Raw genomic sequence first — 23,041 nt, forward strand, 5'->3', positions numbered from 1 at the left:
ATTCTGCCAATGCATTAATGGTGAAGTTGATGCTGCAGTGGGAGGTCATTTACACCGGTCCAGCCTAACCCTGGGCCATAGTCTCATCAATCATGTTCACAACTTCCCATTTTCCAGGTAGTTCCAAGTGAACCCAAGTACTGAAACTGAAATTTTGGGTTAGTGTCATTCGTGTCGTCCCATAAAGCAATGAATAATGAATATTTAATGCACCCAAATACATCGTCTTGAAATCATCCATTTATCATTAGCATGTATTTAATGCCACTTTAAATATAGATACTTTATTAAATTCATTAACTTTTTTAATTATTTAAAATTTAAAATTTATACTAATTTCTTTTTATTTTTTAAAATTATAATTAATTTTAATTATAATACATTTATAATTTAGAAAATAAATTAAAATTTTAATTTTACTCTTGTTTTTTATTTTTAATTAATACTTTAAATTTTTTATATAAAGTATATAAAATTTTATTATATATAAAAACGACTATACCAGTTCCCTTTATTTTTTACTTAAAAATCCATGGAGCCCAACTTATTTACACCTCCCCTTATGATATTTATAATTTAAAAGAATTTTTTATTTTTATATATTTTAAATATACACACACATATATATATATATATATATATATATATATATATATATTATTTGATTAAGGAGGCCAAAAAAAATGAGATGAATTTTATGTTATTTTCTCTTGATGGTTCCAGAAAAATTCCTTTGATTGGATCATCATCTTCTTTGGAGGACTGTCCAATACGGGGCTGCTCAGCCTGCTCACTGCCATGTGAAGGCATGTCTTCTAGCCAACCAGTCAGCTAACCTATCTTTATTCCATGAAGTCTGATGTTGACTTACAACCATCAATCCTCTATCTGAATTTATAGCATTTTGGTCCAAAACTAAGAGTCAATTATAGATTCTTCCTTTTGTAAAATGAAGAGGCATCTCATGTGTTAAAGAGACCGGGTCCTCGAGCAAGAAGAAAGAAGCAATGGAAGGCTCACTCCCTCGCCATCTTTGCCATGTCCAAAAATCATCTGCCATCATCAACAGATTCCATGCTCTTATTCATTCCACAGCTTTAATTGCTCTGATCTACTACAGAGCTTCTTTTCTCCTCCAAAACACTGATACTATATCAGGACACACGCCTATCATACCATGGCTTCTGGTCTTTGCTGGTGAGCTGGTTCTCTCCTTTATATGGCTTCTCGAGCAAGCTTATCGTTGGAGGCCCGTTACTCGCGCCGTCTTCCCAGAAAGACTACCAGAAGATAAACAACTGCCGTCTATTGACGTGTTCATATGCACTGTGGATCCAAAGAAGGAACCCACTTTGGAGGTTATGAACACTGTAATATCAGCCATGGCATTAGATTATCCCCCGGAGAAGCTTCATGTGTATGTTTCGGATGATGGAGGTTCTTCTCTAACGCTGTATGGCATGAAAGAGGCGTGGGAGTTTGCAAGGTCGTGGGTGCCCTTCTGCAGGACCCATGGTATCAAAACCCCGTGTCCTAAGGCTTATTTTTCGTCACTGGAGGACGGAGATGGTTCTGAGTTCCTAGGAACCGAGTTCATGGCAGAGAGGCGCAGAGTTCAGGTTTGTGTCACCTTTTTATCCTCTCTGATACACATCTTTGGAGATGCTACACTAGCTACCATTTCTGTAGGTTTGTTGGTCAGGTCAAATGAAGATAAGAATCCAATATCGTTATGGCAGTTGTTAAAACATAATTTAAGGTGTCCTTGATTACATTTTTTATTTTTTTTAAAAATAAGGTGATATTTGTTTTTTTGGTTTTTTACTGAAAATAATTTAGTTTTAGAATTTAGGTTGTTTGTTTTTCTATTTTTTCATGACTTATTATAAACCTTTTACTAAATAAAAAAAGCCAAAATATGTAACTTTTTCTAAATAGAAAAAATAACATATTGATTTTTTTTACTTTTTAATACATAATAGAAATAAAATACTATAAAAACAAATAATATAATATTTAACACTATTAAGTATTAAGGTTCTATTTAGAATTAAGTAAAAAAACAAACACCACCTAAGAATTTTTATACAAAATTAAAAAATTCTTACATAAAGTTAGGAATTTATTTTATAATCTTAAATTTAAAAAAATAAAATTGAAAATGAAAATATTTTTAATTCCCAAATTTTAAATTATAAAACATTTTTCATTTTTACCTTTTAAAAATAAGAATTTTTATCAATGTTTTAAAAATTGGATTAGATATTGAATCGAAAAAGTTATTGATTCACGATTTATATCGGTCTTGAACCTTAGCATTACATTGCAGAAAGTTCATTGCTTAAAATTTAGTCTTTATGGCATTACATTACAGAAAGTTAGGATTTATTTTATTTTATTTTATTTTATTATTTTTTATTTATTTTTTTATTGCTTAACAAAAGTTGCCAAAGTGTCTTTTAATTTGGTAGAATGAGAGAACTTAGCAATATTACCCCTTTAAAATTATATACCATATTCATATCCAATATTTAATAAAAGCTAAAATCAAGAAGCTATTCTCCACTCATTCCATATTAGTTAACTTTGAAGTGAGAAGCTTTTTAGAATCATGCATATGCTTTTAAAAGTTTTAAATTGACTCAAAGCTTTTGCTTTTCATTTAAGCCAAACCAAAAAGGATCCCATCTAGAAAAACCAAAAAATGTTCATACGAAAAAACAAGACACTTAAATCATTTAGAAAATCTACCTACCATGGTGCAGATCGAATACGAAAATTTTAAAGCTCGCTTGAGGACAGCTAGTAAAGAGGGTGGAATCAGAAATGAAAGCATGAGCAGCCCTAGAGATCATCCTGCAGGCGTCGAGGTACTCATGATTGTCTTACTTACAGTGCTCCTTAATTTGAATTGAACTGTGCAGTTGCCTTTAGTAATCTTATTGAGGTGACTGACAAAGAATTGATTTAGTATTGGTTTGAATGCACGTGTCTGTTTTTTATTTTTAAAATCGGAAGCTTTTGTATAAGGGTAGAATATCTTGTAGAATATCTAAACTAGTGGATATTTGATAATTGAGGTTTGATGGCTTGGTTATGGGTGCAAAAAATATGTTTTTCAGGTGATTGGTGCAGACCAGGTTGAGATGCCTCTTCTTGTTTATGTTTCTCGTGAGAAAAGACCTTCTCATCCGCATCATTTCAAGGCTGGAGCTCTCAACGTTCTTGTATTTCTCCCTCTCTCTCCTCTCTCTCATTCAGTCACAAATATACATGCAAATATACACCAAATGACTTATCCCACCAAACTGTTATTGCAGCTCCGGGTCTCCGGCATTATAAGCAATTCTCCCTACATACTAATATTGGATTGTGACATGTATTGCAATGATCCAACCTCTGCCCAGAAAGCAATGTGTTTTCATCTTGATCCAAAGATCTCACCCACGCTGGCTTTTGTGCAATTCCCTCAGAGATTCCACAACATTAGTAAAAATGATATCTATGACAGTGGACTAAGGTCGGCATTCTCGGTATGAAAATGAAGTTTTGGCGCTTTCTTTTATCTTATATCCCAAGGCATTCAATAGTTGCAGTGAAACAAAACTTCATACTAATGTATTGTCGAATATTTTAATATATACCATTCAGATATTATGGGAAGGATTGGATGGGCTACAAGGTCCAATCTTGTCTGGCACCTGCTTTTACATAAAGAGAGTGGCCTTTTATGGAAGTTTCATACAAGATGGTAATTTAATTTTCTTGCTGAAGAGAATGCTCTTCTTTTCCTCCGTTTCTTTGCTTTTTGTTGGTGGTGGGGATGGGGGGGTTGGGGAACTATATATAAGAAGGGTAACTAATATATGATTGACCGGTACGATATTTCACATAAATTCTGCAGATATTGATATCTTGAAACTTAGAGAATCTTTTGGTCCTTCTAACGAGTTCATCAGATCCCTTGGCCAAAACTACAAGCCTAGTGTGAGCAAGGATGGGAACAGCTTGAGTGCAATACAGCTACAAGAGACCCAACTCTTAGCTTCTTGCTCTTACGAAAATCAGACAAAGTGGGGTAAAGAGGCAAGTAGAATCAATGAAATATTCTATCTTCTCACACTCGCTCACCATTTTCTTTACTGAATTATTGCATGATTGCCATTTTGATATCTCTCCTTTATTTCATAGCAGGTAGGGTTCTTGTATCAATCAGTTGTTGAAGATTACTTAACAGGATTCATCATGCACTGTCGAGGATGGACTTCTGTCTATTGTAATCCATCCAAGCCACAGTTCTTGGGTAGTGGCGTAACCAATATGAATGATATGTTGGTCCAAGGCACAAGATGGAGCTCTGGGTTGTTTGATGTTGCCATCTCAAAGTTCTCGCCGCTCATATATGGGCCATTGAGAATGGCTATCCTCGAGAGTTTTTGTTATGCCTACTTTGCCTATTTCCCACTCTATTTTATATCAGTCTGGTGTTTTGGCATCATCCCTCAGCTGTGTCTACTTAATGGCATCCCTTTGTACCCTAAGGTAACAATAGAAGATAATTACAACAATAGAATATGCTTTCTTTTCAAGTCCGTTTTCTTTTCAAAAACAGGACCATCTATATTTACTCCACCAAGCAAATCAATGAGAACAATTGATTTGTAGGTTAGTAATTAATTTATATCACCTTTTTCATATAAATTGATAAGATTTTACTTGGAAGATTTTTATTCTCTAACGTTCAGTACTTGTCTTGTACCACAGGTTTCAGACTCATTTTTTATGATATTTGCTTTCATTTTTCTATCATCTCTTTCCAAACATTTGTACGAGGTGCTATTCACGGGAGGGTCATTCCAGACATGGATGAATGAACAAAGGAATTGGATGATAAAGTCGGTAACATGTCATCTTTATGGAAGTATGGATGCTATTATGAAGAAGATTGGTATGAGAGAAGCCAGTTTCTTAACCACAAATAAAGTTGTGGATAATGAACAAGAAAAGCTATACCAAATGGGTAAATTTGATTTTCGAACCTCTACTGCGATCCTTGCTCCAGTGGTCATCCTAGTCATCTCGAACATGGTTGCATTCATGGTGGGTCTTGCTAGAGTAATTGCAGCAGGCAATTGGGACCAAATGTTTGTACAAGTTGTCCTCTCATTTTTCATCCTAATTATGAGTTACCCTATAGTTGAAGGGATGATACTGCGAAAGGACAAGGGTCGCGTTCCACCTTCTATCACTCTATTATCTACTGTTCTTGCCATGGTTTTATTGACTTTAGGGTCCACTGCTCTAATGTATTAAGTTATATGCAGAACTCGACCCAGTCTGCATTTCCATTAGTATAGTTCCTTGATGCAACTATGCAGATTCATTATTTGTACTGATGGAAAAAGCACATATAGTGCTGTTCCATGTGATAAATGCAACACTTTCTAATTTGTTAGAATGGACTTAGCTACCCTAAGTCATTAATAAAATTACAAAAAATGAGCACCACTTTATTTCCACGACACAGGAAAAAATTCAAGAAAAAGGATTTTCTTGTAGAAGCATGTTCTTTTAGGCTTTTTTGTGAGAGAGATTTTTTTTTTTTTTTAAATGATTATATAGTGGTAGTTTCTAGGTAGTTTTAACTTCCAAAAACTATGCACCCCTTTCTCTTAGAAAGGACTTAGCTACCCTAAGTCATGAATAAAACTATAAAAAATGAGAACCACTTTATTTCCATGACACAAATACCTTAATCTTTGTTTCACATAGAAAAAATTCAAGAAAAATGATTTTCTTATAGAAACATGTTCTTTTAGGCTTTTTTGTGAGAGAGATAGAGAGAGATTTTTTTTTTTTAATGATTATATAGTGGTAGTTGTTGGATAGTTTTACCTCCCCCCTTTCCTCTTAGAAAGGACTTAGCTACCCTAAGTCATGAATAAAACTATAAAAATGAGAACCACTTTATTTTCATAACACAAATACCTTAATCCTTGTTTTCACATAGAAAAAATTCAAGATAAATGATTTTCTTATAGAAACATATTCTTTTAGGCTTTTTTGTGAGAGAGATAGCAAGAGAGATTTTTTTATTTTTTTTATTTTAATGACTATATGGTGGTAGTTTTTGGGTAATTTTATTCCAAAACTATTCACCCCTTCATTTCTCATTTTATTGGGTTGGGTCAAGTCAGCCCACTTGGGCACCCAAAACTAACTCCAATATCTACCATTAATAGATCCAATTGTAATGTATAGCAAGTTCAGTAAACCTTTCAATTAGAGAGTTTTGGGGTCTGGGGACCTAGAAATTATTTGTCAGATCTATGTAGAACACACTAGCTAGAATATTATTAAGATAGTGGATTAAATTGTATAAGTGAAAAAATGATGTTGCTTCTTTCATCTAGTGCAAATCATTATCTAACTGTGAGAATGCATGGCTCTTGCTTTCTAACATATGGGCATGCTTGGTGTTTAAAAAGGTTTCAAATTGACTACATGATAAATTAGATTTATTATTTCTAATAATAAATGAACTTCTAATTTGATTTGATTGTTTTGGTAAATTAATTTATTTAATTTTTTTCCTCCTAGCTTAATACATTTTTAATTTTATAACCATTAAAAAATTCACAGTGTGATATAAAAAAAATTAGGCACTTAAATATTAATTTATTTAATATTGTAGCGAGTACGCACAATGGACTTGCAAATGATAATGAAATTGAGGAAGCAACAGTGAATTAGAAATTCTTAGCACCACCATGAACAAAGCCATCTATTGTCATAGCCACGACAACATAGCCCATCATCACCACATTTTGTTCTTGTCGACCACATCCCTACATCACCAATTTCAACTCTTCTTCAACATCCGTCCATCTCCAATGAAGAAGCCCGGAGCTCATAGAGGGTCTGCAACACTACCTCCCCTCCACAGCTTTAAAAAATCAAGTTGACTCCCATTTGCCATTATTTCTCTCAGATTTGGGTGAAAGAGATTATAAGGTTAAAGAGAGTAAAGTCGTGGGTCCGATAGGCAGAGATGAAGAGTCTGAAGTTGTTTAATGGCTTAGGGCTTGTTTGGTAGTTAGCTTTGACAGTAGGTTATGAGCTGTTTGTCTTGGGCCTTATTTTTGGTATGTGTTTTTATGAACCCAAGACAGTAGTTAGCTTTGTCTGGGGTCATACAAAGAAATTCCTAATTAAAATAATTAAATATTATTAATATTTGATTGTTCTTAATTTATGGAATTATTGATTGAAGTAGATTCATGCCCATTATGTACTTGATTTTGGGTATCTCCTTGCTTTAATAATCAAACTTGATGTGTTTAGAATAAGAATGAAATGTAAAATTAACGGGTACATACAAAAACTAATATTGTTTTTTTTCAGAATTGTTACCAATTCTTTTATTATTATTTTTTATTTTTAGTTTTGAGCATAGTAACACCTAACAAGGTTGAAGCCTCTTTCCTATAAATTGAAAATTCCTTTAGCACTCAACTATTTTGACCACAATCATGTTATTCAAAGAAAGCTTACACATGCTTTAGAAATGTTTCCTTCTCATTTTTTAAATAGTGAGGGACTGCTCATGTGCTTGAAGAGTTAAAAGGAACTCACTAAAGAAAGGATAAGGTGGTTTAAGCATAACAAATCTGAAAATTATCATACCTTTGTTCTAGCCATGAGTGAATTGGAAAAATTTATCTTAGTTTAAAACCGACTTTTTGATTTAGGGCAAGATTGTCACATGTACTTTCGAAATCTCTTAAAGATTCTTCAAGAGATCATGAGGATTTTTTTTTTTTTTTTTTTTTTTTTTTTTTCTTTTAGAGTTGTCAACATAGTTTTTCAAATTTCTTTCTTTCTCAACTATAATGGGGAGAAATTGCTCTTCAAGAGAAGTCCATATCTAAACACTAAGATCATGCTCAAAATGTGTTCTTTCATGCCTCCAAGAAGTCATGAAGTGAAAAGTTTGCCACTATTGAAATATAATTGAAAACGCGGGATTGAACTTTTGTTTATCACATCATTTTAATCTTTTTAGTAGAGTTTTCTCCACTTAAAGTTAATGATGGAGAACATTGAAGCGACAAATTAAGGGAGTGATTTAGTTGCACTATAGTTTAAAATTTGTGGTGTTAAGCTTGATCGAGATCAAATTAAAATATTGATAGAAAATTTGAATATTAAGATTAGGTTTTTTTTAGGTTTAAGGAGAAAGACATGATTTGTGAGGATAGGTCGAGCCTTTTATAGCGTTAGACTACCATTATTTAGGTAATCCATCATTTGACTTAATGGTAATTGAGCCTTTTGAATTGAGTTTGAGCTTCTTTCTCTGACTTTGATACCATGAAGAGTTTGATAATATTACAATAGAAGTATTTGTTCTATTACTTCTTTTCAAAACTTTATACAAAAATGTATGATTAGTTATACAAGGAAAATTTTAAAATTAAGGAAACCAAAATTAATATCTGAATTTTCTTAATTTATGGAATTATTGTTTAGAGCATATTTTTGCCCATTATGTGCTTGATTTTGGGTAACTTATTAATTATTTCTATTCTATATATCTATTTGATTATTTCCCTTAATATGTGCTTGATTTTATATATCTCCTTGATAATTTCAGTTCTGTATATTTTCTTTATTTCTTTATTATTGTCCTTAATAAAACACATATAAACATATTGTAGATAATTAGCTTATGCTTAATACATAATCTATATATGCATTGATATGTAAACTGTTAGGATAGAACCCTAAAAAGTATGACATGATGTAATAGACTTTTAGATTTTATTTATTTAATAAAGTTCTAATTCACTTTTATTCATCTTATTTTCATACATTATATCTTGTAAGTATGCTAGTCTGCATATTGTGTATTGTACATGACTTGGGTGCATTAAGAGTTGTATGGAAAATTCAAGTAATGAGTTCCTTGCAAATAGATGACTTGTTCAGAGTTAGTTCATGGGTTTAGGCAACTCATCGATCGAGGCTGTAGTACACCATCTCCTAATTGGATGATGATTGGTCTTGGCTATTGGGATGGATTTCCCATAGTGAGTGCATTAGTGTGTATGGTTACACATTAGATAAAACCTACAATGAGTCATGACTTAAGACTATCAAGTAGTCATGACCTCACTAAGCTGCTTTATTGTGTTATCTTTGAACCTTGAGAGAATATTGAGTTTGTGCTAAAGTTAGCAGTAGTTTTGACCTATGGGTGAGATCGTAAGCTAATCATATATTCTCTATGGATTGAGTCAATATTGATAAAAGTTGGTAGCAATAGGTATTCTCAATAGAGACACCATAATATCTTTTAGGGTTGAGATAGTATGTCCCATTGGATGATCCTAATGAGGTATGAACACTATGATCATAGTAGTTCCTTAAGTGGAACTTGACATTGGCTCTTGGAGAGCTAAGACATGTCAGTTGAACATACAATAGGAAAATTTGTAACTCAAAGATAATAGAGGTAGTCTTGAAAGACTGATAGCTTCCACTTTAGGTTATGAATACTAGTTCATGGGGAGATTGGACACAATGAATAGTGGGTTATAGACCCAAGCACATGGTGTTTCATTGTTATTTATATGAGATACTTGAGTTTAGTTGATTATTTGTAGTAAGATGTTGAATCAACTTTAAAATTGAATTCTAAGAGAGCTAGTACTCCTATGGGTCTTATTGGTTTCCACTTTGAGCTCATATACATTATTGGCATGGGTTATGAAGGTTAGATTGACTCTAGGTTCACTTTAGTGCATAAGACCGTTTTTGTAATTATGTAAGGTTGTACAGGGGTAAGTGAACAAAGACTCTAGATTGGGCTAATTGATTAATTATTAAGTCATGTTGGGTTAATTAATCAATTAGCACCCATTTTGGGCTAGATTAAGTGATCCAAACCTTTAGTGAGCTTAAGTCACTTAAGCCTAGTGAGGAACCTTTTTCTAGAAAATCATCTTTAACCTCTAGAGAGAGAAAGAGAGCCATAACATTCACCATCTCTTCCATTCCATATAAAGTGTGTCAAGATCAAGGTTCAATTCATCAAGCGAAAGACTCTAAGTTTACAACACTTCCTACGACTTCGTTCTTTATCTTCAACACATGGATTCAATTTGAAAATATCTTAATCTAAGGTATGTTTTTCCTTAGTACTTTCTAAATGCCTTAAAAGTTTAAAAATGCAATTTTTCCTCTATGCATAGGATATAGAAAAGTCTAGGATAGTTTTGCATGTTCTTAATCTAATATGATCTTGGGAAACAGAGAGATTCAGGATTTTCCCTTCATAAATTGCTTACAAATTGGCATTTTGTTTCTTCTTCTAAGATAAAGTGTTTTAGAGAGAAGATCAATGAGACATTTAAATGGCAGTGAGAGTTGGGTTTGGATGGAAAATAAGCTTAAAAATTAAATTTACTTGTCTGAGATCTTTATAGTTGTCTTCAATAGAGAAAGAAACAAGACAATACTTACCTACCTTTATGTGTCTTCTTTTTTTAAGCCAAGACCATTTGTAATGATAAGGATGTTTCTCTATTTTGAACTCTAGTTTTTCCATCATTTCAATAGACACCATGTACTCAAAGCTTCATCCATCAATAATAAGGTTACCTTGCTATTAGAAGTGCACTTGGGGTGAAAAATATTTTTCTTAAGAAAATCTTCTCTGCTTTCTTAGACAACAATTGATTCCATCGATTATAAGAGACTCCTTGATTTACATATTTGACTTCTTTTTCTTTTAATGGAGTTTAAAATAAGTTACTTTGGACAACTCTTCCACTCTCTTTATCACTTTCTTTTTCAATGAGTGTGAACATTCAAAAATGATATGCCTATACCTTTGACTTTGGAAACACTAACAAGAATTGGCATTAGAGAAGTTTGGTTGCTACTTAAAACCAACTCCACTATTATCTCTCAACAAGGTTAATTTTATAAATAGACTTTGCAATTGAGTGAGTCTTAGAGGTGGAGGCATAATCTTTTGTTAAAAGAACTATCTCACATTGAAAATTGAAAATTGAAAATTGTTCTAACCTATCACAAATGACATGTAAGCATAAAATCCCCCATTTTTTTTAAGATATTGAAGTATATGTTTGACAACCATCAAATGCTTTGCTCCTAAATTGGACTAATCTTAACTGATGACAATAACCTTACTTAATTCCCAATGAGTAGATTGTCATTTATGTACAAGTCCTAAAACACCACCATGCTTCTTTTCACCTTCTTGTACATATAAGATTCATCCTTAATTTTATTGATTAAAATTAAGGATCTTGATTTCCTTATTAGAACACTTATTCCATGAGTAAGATGCTTGCATTAATGTGTAAATGGATTTACATAACTTACATACTAGATGTTTTTAGTCATTTTCTATAAAAACCGTTTGATTACATCATATAAATGCTTTCATCAAGATAGTCATTCAATAATGTTGTCTGGAAATCCATTTGCAATACCTTATAAATGAGATATGCGGTAGTAGATAGAAGTACTTTGATGGATTTAAGCATGACTAACAATGAAAATGTGTCCCATGGTCGAAGTCATGTTTCAAACTATAATCTTTAGTTACAACCCTAGCCAAATAAGTCTTAACCTTTCCATATACTCCTTTCTTTCTCTTATAGATCTTTTTACACCTTATGAGATTTATCCCTTCAAGTACTCTTACAAGATCCTAGTTGACTATGTTAGAACATAAGGATTTTAACACTCCCTTTATATAAAATAAGCATCAACATTGCTCATTATTTCATCGTACCCTATGGGATACAACCCTCTCACTACAATATGACACTTATGTAATAGACGTGTAGGAATTGACATATGTTTGTACCCTTGGATCCATAGTATTCTGTGTCAACATGGGGCTATCTTTTAGTGTTTCATAATTTGTATCACCTTTTGCCTTATTACTTGTCATATAGTTTGCTTCCAAAAATATGACATTTGTACTTTTCCTATCGTTGAACATGGGAGTTTATAGATTTGTTGAGAGGAAAGAAGACATGAGGTGAAAATGAGTGTTCATAATGAAGTATAAGTCTCATGGATCTATTGAATGATATAAAGCTCATCTTATTGCCAAATGATTTACCCAATCTTATGGGATTGACTATTAATTAAGAGATGTTTACTCTAGCGACAAAGCTAAATACAATCTTGGTGTTACTTTCCTTAGCCATATTTTGAATTGAAACTATATCAACTTGATGTTAAGAACACCTTTCTCAGTGAAGACTTGGTAGAAGAAGTGTTTGTCAATATTCTTTCAGGGTTCAAACAAATGTATGGAATGAATTAAATGTGTAAGCTGAGAAAGTCTCTTTATCGATTGAAACAATTACCACGAGCTTGTTTTGGTTAATTCTCTAAGGCAATGAGGAGTCATGGCTACACACAAGCTCAAGATGATCATACTCTTTTCTACAAGAAGTCTTTAAATAGTAAAATCTCTACCTTGATTCTATATATTGATGACTTTCTAATTACGAGGGATGATGTAGTAGAAGTTGAGAATAAAGTGTTTCCTAACAAAAGAATTTGAAATCAAGGTTCTTGGCCTCATGAATTACTTCCTAAGAATAAAAGTTGCAAGATCTAGAAGGTATCTCAGTATCCTAAAGGAAGTATACCCTTGACTTACTCAAAGAAATCGATTTCCTTAGAAGTAAACTAGTAGATACTCTAATGGAGGCAAACCATAAGATTGGGTATGTAAAAGGAAAGGTTCTTGTTGACAAAAGAAGATACCAGAGGCCGATCAACGTCTAATCTATCTGTCACACTAAACCTAACATTGCTTGTACTATTAGTGTTGTGATGAGTTAATTCATGCATGAACCATATGAAAAACATTTGGAAGTTGTCCATCAAATTCCTAAATATCTCAATAGTACACCTAGGAAGGAATTATCCTTTGGAAAAAATAACTTAAGGAAGATTGAAGCCTTCATAGATATAGATTTGACAGGTTTTGTTAGGGATAAAAGATCAACATCGGGTTATTGCACATTTATGGGACAACCTAGTAACTTGGAGGAGTAAGAAGTAATCTGTTGTTGCAAAAAGTTATGTCAAGGCAAAGTTTAGATCTTTAGCACAAGAGATATGTGAGTTCATGTGTTGCAAAGGTTAATGAATGAATTGAAACTAGAAAGTGAGAATTCTATGTTGTTATATTATGATAACAAATCAACACCTAGCATTGCTCAACTCATCATAATCGAACAAAGCACATTGAAGTTGATCGACATTTTATCAAAGAGAAGTTGGAAAGAGGATTACTCTACATGCCATATATATATAACATCCAATGCACAACTAGTAGATTTTCTCACAGGGTGACTTCCTCGAGTGAACCTTGAAGGTTTGATCACCAAGTTAGGCATGATTGACATTCATGCACCAACTTGTGGGGGAGTGTTGAAGAATCCAAATCTTTAATGGAGAGAGGATCAACCTTTTCAAGAATTAGCTACGAGTTTAGTTTTGTAACTAAAACCACAATCAATTATTTGGATAGGATTTGTAGTGCATTCCTATGCAGTGAGGATGAGAGATCATTAAAATAATTAAAAAAAAGTATTATGTGGTGTTTTTCTTAGATGGATTTTTTTTTTTGGACATATTCCAAAGGTACAAAATGGTAGGCTATGTTAAAGCTTTTAAAATGGATGCATGCAAAGTAAAAAAATGGTGGCTAGTTTTATTATAAATGTAAGCAAACTTGCAACATAGAGTTTATTCTGGATGAAGTGGGTAAAATTTGCTTCTCCATTTTCCTTTTTGTTTCTTGCTCTTTCTATATCAAGGGGTTAATTTCATTCAACTCACTTGAGTTTTATGTTAAATATATTTAACCACTACTAATTTAAAATTTTGTCAAATACTTCCTTTACCTGTTTTATTTATTAATTTCACTCACCCTATACATTTTTTAGTTGCTAATTTCACCTTTTTTTTATTTAATTTCACTCACTTCTTTGATTCAAGGAAAGAAAATATTCTCTCCTTGTTTCATTTGTTAATTTAACTTGTCCTCTATCTTTTTCATTTATTAATTTCACTCAACTTAACTTATAATATTTCTTAATTTCACTTATCTCCACATTTTTTATTCGCTAATTTCACTCACCTTTACCATTTACATTTATTAATTCCACTCACCTCTTTTTTATTCAAAGTGAAAGAGGTATTTAATAAAATTTTAAACTAATGATGTTTAAATGTATTTAGCCAAAATTTTATGGGAGCGGAATAAAATTAACCTCATATCACGATTAGGATGAACATCATGATGAAATAATTGCTTTACATGTCACACCTGCTTCCCCATATTTAATGCCCTAGTATTAATATTTTCATTAGTTAAAATTTATAACATGGAAAATTAAAGATTTAAAAATGAACTTTAAGAAAATAATAAACTCAGAAATATAAAATTAACACCTTAAAATTGAAAATTAAAAATTACATTAAAGATTAAAAATTAAATCAAATTAAAAGGTAGAAATTTAGAAATTTTAGAATAAAGATAAAAATATCATCAGGACTTATATGTCATACATTTATGTGTCAATATATAAATTAGGGTAAGAATTAAAGCCAAAAATTTAAACTGAAACGAAAATAAAAGTACAGTAGAGAGACAACAGTGAGACAATGATAAAGTCTAATGCCCCAGTGAATATCAGTAGACGTGTAAAAGTGGGCTTGCGTCATACTACTTGGGACAAAATTAGGTTCCACATGGGAGTTACTCTCTGCATTTGGACTTACTTCATTGGTTTCTTGCAAAAATGGGCCCCGAGCCCGTAAATGTCAAACATGAGGGCGGCCGGCGCGCCTTAAAAAATCTCTAGTCTTTTTCAAATTCCGTGTTGGATTCATCGTCGTCTCAGGAGGCTAAACCTTGGACAGCAAGTATCTGGACTAGGACTGAGGATGGAGGCCCAGCATTCAATTTCTTTCTTGCATTTTGAATGGATCATGAAACGAGGAGAAAAGTCAAAGTCGTCATAGATGTTTTTTCTTGCGTCGTGAGAATAACCAAGGCTGTTGATATGGTCCAACGTGCTTCGTGGCCCTACAGCAGCAAACCTCATCCTTGTTCTTTAAAAGGAGATGTGGGGTTAACTGTTAAGCATATGTACTTCAAATTATCTCCACAAGGTAAAGATAATAAGCCATGGACAGCTCTCTCCCTCTCCAACTCTGCTATGTCCGGAAATCTACTGCCATCATCAACAGATGGTATACACTCATTCATTCCACAGCTTTAATGGCTCTGGTTTACTACAGAGCTTCTTTTCTCTTCCAAAACCCTGAAAATAGAGCACACAAGCCTGCCTCTCCATGGCTTATAGTCTTTGCTGGTGAGCTGATTCTCTCCTTTATATGGCTTCTCGGGCAAGCTTACCGGTGGAGGCCTGTTACTCGCACCTTATTTCCAGAACGATTACCGGAAGATAAACATCTTCCAGCGATTGACGTGTTCATTTGCACGGCGGATCCGAAGAGGGAGCCAACTTTTGGGGTTATGAACACTGTAATATCAGCCATGGCTTTGGATTATCCACCGGAGAGGCTTCATGTGTATGTTTCTGATGATGGAGGTTCTTCTCTAACGCTGTATGGCATGAAAGAGGCTTGGGCTTTTGCAAGGTCGTGGCTGCCCTTCTGCAGGACCCACGGAATCAAAACCAGGTGCCCCGAGGCTTATTTTTCCAGTGCAGAGGATGATGAAGGTGCTGATTTAAGGGGAACTGAGTTCTTCGAAGAAAGGAAGAAGATTAAGGTTGGTGCCTCTCTTGTTAGGGTTAAGAGAAGATGAATAAATATCTCTGATCTTACAAATCATTCATTTTATTGGTGCAGAAAGAATTTGAGTTGTTCAGGGAACGTGTAATGAGAGCCGCTGAAAATGGTGGGATTGGTGACAAAAGCATCAGCGGAGACCGTCCTCCTATCATAGAGGTACGCATTTAATCATAAAACTCTGACAGAGACTTCATTCATGGTTAATTTTATTTTAATTCATGAAAAGACTTTGAACTCCAATCAGGTGTTCAATACAAAGATAAATTTTCTGTGTATAAGAGAAGAGTCAAATGGACTAGTACACATAAAGACGCATTATGCTTGAATTTTGGTGACCAGACCCATGTAAGTAAGGGCTTCTACAAATTCAACCGACTCAACTGCAGGAGTCCAAAGTCTTCCACCTGCTTTCTGAATATCAGTTGAATTTGGCTAATTCTTGAGAGAGTGGTACTCATTTTCTTCCATTTAATATGGCGACAAAAAAAATTTTCAGTACTAAGTTATATTTCACTTTTCTGCAAAAAATATGGACGGACTTGGAGATAGGCCGAGTCCTAGAATCGGCCTTGACCATAGTCCACATGAAAGCCCAAGCCTGGCTTCAACCAGATATAACCAAGGAGATATTTCGGGAGTGCTACAGTAAAGTCAACTGCTGCTACAACGCCCCGTTTTGCTTCCGAGGGGATTTGAACCCCAAACCAAAAAACTTGGAGTTCACTCCACTTGCCATCTGGGCTAACTTGATCTTTGATTTACATCCTGTGCACTAACTTATATATACTTAAACTCATTATATAAAGAAAATATTAAAAGAATATTTTAAAGAGCAAATTAATTATAATTATTTTATAATTAAATACAAAATTTTCTTTAATTAATTACCAAAAATATGAAAATTATATAATTTTCTTCATAATTTTTTTAATATCATTAATAATTAATTAAATATTAAAAATTATATATATATATATATCATAATTTATTTTATATTGTTTAATACAATTGAATTAAATGGATCATATTTTAATATTAATATATATTTTAAAATTAGACATATTATAATCAAATATCATAATATTAGATGTAATTTAATAATAAATGTATACTTATAAAATTCATATTTTTATCGATACATACGATATTATTATCAAATATAATAAATCATGTTATACATATATCAAAATTTTCAATAAAATAACTTTAAAATGTCTATTATACTTTTAATTATATTATTATGAAGTTTTCTTTACATTTTCATGAGTTTTTAACAATTTTAAGTTTATCGATATTTTTTTTCCAAAAGATCCATCGATATATCTCCGATATATCCGATACATCTCTAATATATCCGTAAAATCGAAATACCGATATATCCGTGATTACCGATATTTTCATCATTTGATATAACTCAAGGATTGACCTAAGACGGACATGAAACCTTATACATAGTCATGTCTTAATCATGAGCTTCTATAGGTTAATGATATTCAAAAAATTATACTTTTAAAATTTTGAACTAAGCAAGTTTGAAGCACCATACTATGCGGACATTTTTAGGTGATAGGTGCAGAGGAAGCTGAGATGCCTATCCTGGTCTATGTTTCCCGTGAGAAAAGATACTCTCATCCACACCATTTCAAGGCTGGCGCCCTCAACGTCTTGGTATTACTCTCTCTCTCTCTCTCTCTCTCATTTGTGATTTTGTCACATACAGAAATTAACAGTGAGCATTGATGAATGTTACAGCTCCGAGTGTCAAGCATGATAAGCAATTCTCCCTACATACTAGTCTTAGACTGTGACATGTATTGCAATGATCCAGCCTCTGTCCGTCAAGCAATGTGCTGCCACCTCGATCCTAAACTCTCCCCATCTCTGGCTTTTGTTCAATTCCCTCAGAGATTCCACAATATTAGTAGCAACGACATCTATGACAGTCAGATGAGGTCTGCATTCTCGGTATGTTAGCTGAACTCATTGCCATCCTTCTCTCTAAACATTGGATGAGGCAAAATTTCATTGATAATTAAAATATTGATGAATATTTTGATACCAATTCAGACATTATGGGAAGGAATGGATGGGCTTGATGGCCCTGTCTTGTCTGGTACGGGCTTTTACATGAAGAGGGTGGCACTTTATGGAACTTCCATACAAGGTGGTAATTCAATTCTCTGTTCTTTTCATGGTTTAATTTTTAATTTATTTTTCACAACTATGATATGAGTTATTGCCTGTCATTTTGTGGTTCTTTTATAAATATTAACTTTGTCATTAATTATACATTCAGATACTAGTCTCACGGAACTCAGACAAACTTTCGGTTATTCTGATGAGTTCATCAAATCTCTCAGCCCAAAATATTTGCCTAATATAAGCAATGGTGGCGACTCTCTAAGTGTAATCCTAAAAGAGGCCCGACTTTTAGCGTCTTGCCAATTTGAAAATCAGACGAAATGGGGTGAAGAGGCAAGTATAATCAATGAATTTTCGTCACTTTCTATATTGAATTGTTACTACATAACAGGATCTTGATCTCTCGTTACCTTGATGTACAGCAGGTGGGTGTCTTGTACCATTCTGTGTCTGAAGATGTAGTAACAGGATACACCTTACACTGCAAAGGATGGACTTCTGTATTCTGTGTTCCATCTAGGCCACAGTTCGTGGGTAGCAGCGTCACAAATTTAAATGATCTGTTGGTTCAAGGCACAAGATGGAGTTCAGGGTTGGTGGATGTCGGTATCTCAAAGTTCTGCCCCTTCATATATGGGCCATTGAAGACGTCTTTCCTTGAGAACGTCTGCTATTCAGAGCTTTCGTTCTTCCCTTTCTACTTCTTGCCAGTGTGGTGTTTTGGTACCATCCCTCAGCTGTGCTTATTCCATGGCATCCCTTTGTACCCTGAGGTGATGAACAATCCCAAAAATCTTTAAATTTCAAATTCTAACATATCTTTGAGACATTCTCAAACGTTCATTTCTCATATTGTGTCACAGGTTTCAAATCCATTTTTCGGTGTATTCCCTTTCATTTTTCTGTCAGCTTGTTCTAAACACTTACTGGAGGTCATCTTGGCCGGAGGATCAATCCAGACATGGAGCAATGAGCAAAGGATTTGGATGATAAAGTCGGTCACATCTCATCTATATGGAAGTTTGGATGCCATTATGAAGAGGATTAGTATGAGAAAAGCCAGCTTCTTACCAACAAATAAGGTTGCGGACAGCGATCATGTAAAGCTATACCAAATGGGTAAATTTGATTTCAGGATATCAACTACAGTACTTGCTTCCATGGTGACATTAGTCGTATTGAACATGGTCGCCTTCATGGCCGGTCTCGCCAGAGCAATCGTATTTGGAAATTGGGAGAAGATGTTGATACAAGTCTTGCTCTCACTTTACATCTTAATAATGAGTTATCCTGTAATTGAAGGAATGATACTGAGGAAGGACAAGGGTCGCATTCCATATTCGGTCACTCTATTATCTATTGTATTTGCCATGGTTTTCTTGACTTTAGGATCTGTTGTTCTGCTGTATTGAGCTACCATATCCACCGTTTGCACTACCATCGTTTTAGGTGGGATTTGTGTTTTATCCTATGATATAATTTAATTTAATTTACATAGAGCTTAATGTAATCAAGTGCTTATATATATATATTTTACTTTTTGTTAATATTTGAATGTTGAGTTGTTTATTTCTATTACAAGCTGAATGTCTAGTATTTAAGTGTTAAAAATATCTATAAAATTAACTTTTTTTTTCTTTTTATTTTACATAATTATGATAAAAATATTTGAAAAAAAAAATAATTTATGATATTTTTAAATATAATAAAATATAATATTTATTATAATAATAAAAGTTTTATAATGATTAATTATATAATTAGGTAGAAAATTAATATCTAAATAGTAATTGTGATAGAGAGCAACAGATGTCTCGAGATGCAAGAAGTCAACTGTAGCTTCAAGCAGAGAAGTTTGTTAAACAACTCTTAAGGTATCAAAGAACTATTAAAGGGTTAGGAGGTTAGCTGCAGTGACCAGTTAGATAGTTCAAGTAGTTGCTGTCAGATAAGTACAAAACATAAAAATGTAAAGAACAAGTTCTCTGATTTTTAAAAGAAAATAATATTCAATAGCATAGTTGCATAAACTCTCATGGGGTATCAGAGCCTGTTCTTAGTCCCCTTCTAAGAAAATCTCAATTCCAGATTTTTTCTTTCTTGACTATCGGTTCCAGATTTTCTTTGTTGGCTATCAGTTCCATATTTTCATTTCTTGGCCACCAAACACTTCCAGTTCCACTCATGACAATGTCAATTCAGTTGATTACAAGCTAGTGCATCTTCTCCATCTACTGGCATTACTCAATCAATGCATATATTGAATCATGCTGTCATGACCCAAATTTCGGGCGACCCAAAATTTGGCTCGTGACCCCGGGTCAAAGGTTTGACCCTAAGGGGATCTCCTATTCCACGTTGGCAGTCAACTAAAACACTCTGGATTTTTATTTTTTTTTCATATAAGTCTCACTAGGGTTCTCACCAATTAACAATATTTTAAACCTTACTTAAACACATCAAGATTTAATAAACATCATTGCATCCCAAAAAATTTCATAAAAATCCCCTTAATCAAACTAAGGTCTTATTACATTATCCATAATTCACTTATTACAAGGTCTCAATACCACAAACACAATAAAAAAAATAAAACAAATTCCACTAAACCGCTTCAGGGGCATCCTGAAGTCCTCCCTGTCCCACCTGTGGATCTTCAGGAGTGATATCTACATCTAAAAATATATAAAAAAGGAGGAGTAAGCATTTCCACATTACTCAGTAGGGTGCCTAACACCCAAAGGGTTAATAGGGGATTACTATATTTCAATAACCCAAACACAATAGTTTACCAATATAAATCAAGTCACACAATTTAACATATAACATTATACTCAATCCCACAACATCCAATCATTAAATGAATGCATATGAACGTGTGACACACAGTCATACAATGCACTATCGTTCTCGAGCTTTCACCGAAAGATACACGTTCGCAACTTTTGGGTCTTTCACCCTAGGGATCTCTCTCCCTTCTTAGTTCGCCTCACACGGGCTTTCACTTTTCATCACTATTTTATTTTATTTTTTCCATTTCATACACTTTTCACAATTTTTTTTTTCTTCATACAACCATGATGCAAATGAATGCCACAAACCCCAAAATTCCTCAATAATTTCAACAATTCCAACATTTTCAATAACCTAATAAAATAAAATTTTCACATTAAAATTCCCGAAAACATACCAACGAATTTTCGGAAATTCACACATCAATATACTTGAATTTATATCACAATTTCAGAAATTTTCAATAATTCTAATAATTCCTAATATTTGAAAATAACTAATTTTTTTCACAATAAAATTACCGCAAATATTCCAATCAATTTTCAAAAATTCATAAATCACTAGATTTGAAATCTTGCCCTAATTCTAGAATTTTCCTACATTTCTAACAATTTTTAACACTTAAAATAATTATTTATCAATTACAAAGAATTCCGGAAATTACAAAAAATCCAGAAAAAATCCCAAACCATTCCAGAAAATTCACACAACATCACAATTACCTACTTAACTCATAATTATCCGATTTATAATTTTTTTCCAATGAAAAATACATTAAATTTGAGTTTTAGGGTTAGTTTTCCCCTACCACAAATCTGAGAATTTGACCTTTAAAAACGAAATCAGCCACCGTAGACTTGTTCCTCTAGTCGAATAGAGCACTTCCTCTGAATTTGGGCCGAAACGGAGGTCATTTGGCCGTCCAAACGGCCGGTCAAAGCTCCGGCGAGAACCCCAAAATTCCACAGTCGTTGTTCCTTTTCTTCTCCCCGCGTTCTGCCCTTTTCAAAAACTCCTCATCCCCCCCCCCCCCCCCCCCCCTCCCTTTTTTTTTTTAACAGCCCACTTTTGAATTCCTACCATTACCAGCCACTAAAGCCCAAAAACAAGGCCCAAAGATTTTATTCCCATCCATACTTACGGGCTACTCCCAAAAAGCCCATTTGCATAAAGAAAAATTTATTTATTTTATTTTATTTTCTTTTCTTTATTCTAATTGTTTTATTTGATTTCCAATTCATTTTTTTTAACACACAATTTATTTATTAACACCAATCTAAAACTAAATTTTCTCAATTTTATTATTCATCAATTTAATTTAATTTTTCTTAATTAATTCTAATTAATAATTATTTTTTAATTAATTCATTTTTTTTTTAATTTTCAGGAAAAATTCAATTTCTAAAATCCTAAGAACTTTTCTATCCTAAGGCTGACATGACATAAAATTTCAACTCGTTTAATTGATCGACACAATAAAACGAAATTCACCAATCCGAAATTGACACGTGTTTTCCAAACACTTTTCTTTTTTACTTTTCAACCATCACACACAATAAGACTTTTTAAACTAAAAATGCTAACGTGGCATAAAATACCTGGTCATTACATCCTACCCCCCTAAAAGAAATTTCGTCCTGAAATTTAAACTAGCTTACCTTAAAATTTGTAAAAGAGTTGCAGATAGTGTCGTCTCATTTCTTCCTCAGGTTCCCAAGTGGCTTCTTCTATCCCATGGTGTTGCCACCACACTTTGACTGCAGGAATCACCTTGTTCCTGAACCTATGCTCTCCAACTTCTAGAATTCGTAAAGGTTCCTCTACATAAGAAGTATCTTCACTAATCTGAACATCTTGCAAGTCCACTACCCAAGTTGGATCTGGAGTACACTTCCTTAGCATCGACACATGGAAAACATCATGCACAAGGGACAATTGTTGAGGAAAAATTAACTTGTATGCCACTGGGCCAACTCTTTTATCAATCTGAAATGGTCCCACAAACCTAGGGGCTAACTTCCCTTTCTTCCCAAATCGAAATATGCCTCTTCGAGGTGACACTTTTACAAACACCCAATCCCCTTCCTCAAACTCCAAGGGCCTTCTCCTTTTGTCTGCATAACTTTTCTGTCTATCTTGGGCAGTCTTAAGTTTTTCCTTGATGAATTGTATCTTCTCTGTAGTCTCTTGGACAATCTCAAGTCCCAACAAACGA

At 33.4% G+C, this 23,041-nt stretch overlaps 2 protein-coding genes across 2 annotated transcripts; both read left to right on the plus strand.

Annotated features, from left to right (window-relative positions):
- Nucleotides 1–765: 765 nt before the first annotated feature.
- Nucleotides 766–5,467, plus strand: LOC117915034 (cellulose synthase-like protein G2). Its single transcript, XM_034830582.1, has 8 exons — nucleotides 766–1,619; nucleotides 2,766–2,870; nucleotides 3,123–3,227; nucleotides 3,321–3,533; nucleotides 3,652–3,751; nucleotides 3,905–4,086; nucleotides 4,195–4,542; nucleotides 4,765–5,467. Exons 1-8 carry the CDS (start codon nucleotides 1,008–1,010, stop codon nucleotides 5,311–5,313), a joined length of 2,214 nt encoding a protein of 737 aa, XP_034686473.1. The 5' UTR covers nucleotides 766–1,007; the 3' UTR covers nucleotides 5,314–5,467.
- A 9,750-nt stretch (nucleotides 5,468–15,217) lies between these two features.
- LOC117914871 (cellulose synthase-like protein G2) lies at nucleotides 15,218–19,580 on the plus strand. The gene is made up of 8 exons (XM_034830380.1): nucleotides 15,218–15,868; nucleotides 15,949–16,047; nucleotides 17,455–17,559; nucleotides 17,644–17,856; nucleotides 17,959–18,055; nucleotides 18,188–18,366; nucleotides 18,459–18,806; nucleotides 18,897–19,580. The coding sequence occupies exons 1-8, from the start codon at nucleotides 15,260–15,262 to the stop codon at nucleotides 19,443–19,445; spliced, it is 2,199 nt and encodes a 732-aa protein (XP_034686271.1). The 5' UTR covers nucleotides 15,218–15,259; the 3' UTR covers nucleotides 19,446–19,580.
- The last annotated feature ends 3,461 nt before the right edge of the window (nucleotides 19,581–23,041 follow it).

Source organism: Vitis riparia, chromosome 5, assembly GCF_004353265.1.
Source record: "Vitis riparia cultivar Riparia Gloire de Montpellier isolate 1030 chromosome 5, EGFV_Vit.rip_1.0, whole genome shotgun sequence".
In the NCBI taxonomy this organism is placed as follows: domain Eukaryota; kingdom Viridiplantae; phylum Streptophyta; class Magnoliopsida; order Vitales; family Vitaceae; genus Vitis; species Vitis riparia.

Coding starts and splice junctions, on each gene's coding strand:
- LOC117914871 (XM_034830380.1), top strand. CDS start 15,260: ATGGACAGCTCTCTCCCTCTCCAACTCTGCTATGTCCGGAAATCTACT. Junction 17,857..17,958: donor AGATGAGGTCTGCATTCTCG/GTATGTTAGCTG, acceptor ATACCAATTCAG/ACATTATGGGAAGGAATGGA. Junction 18,367..18,458: donor AGACGAAATGGGGTGAAGAG/GCAAGTATAATC, acceptor GATGTACAGCAG/GTGGGTGTCTTGTACCATTC.
- LOC117915034 (XM_034830582.1), top strand. CDS start 1,008: ATGGAAGGCTCACTCCCTCGCCATCTTTGCCATGTCCAAAAATCATCT. Junction 3,228..3,320: donor CTGGAGCTCTCAACGTTCTT/GTATTTCTCCCT, acceptor CTGTTATTGCAG/CTCCGGGTCTCCGGCATTAT. Junction 3,752..3,904: donor TGGAAGTTTCATACAAGATG/GTAATTTAATTT, acceptor TAAATTCTGCAG/ATATTGATATCTTGAAACTT.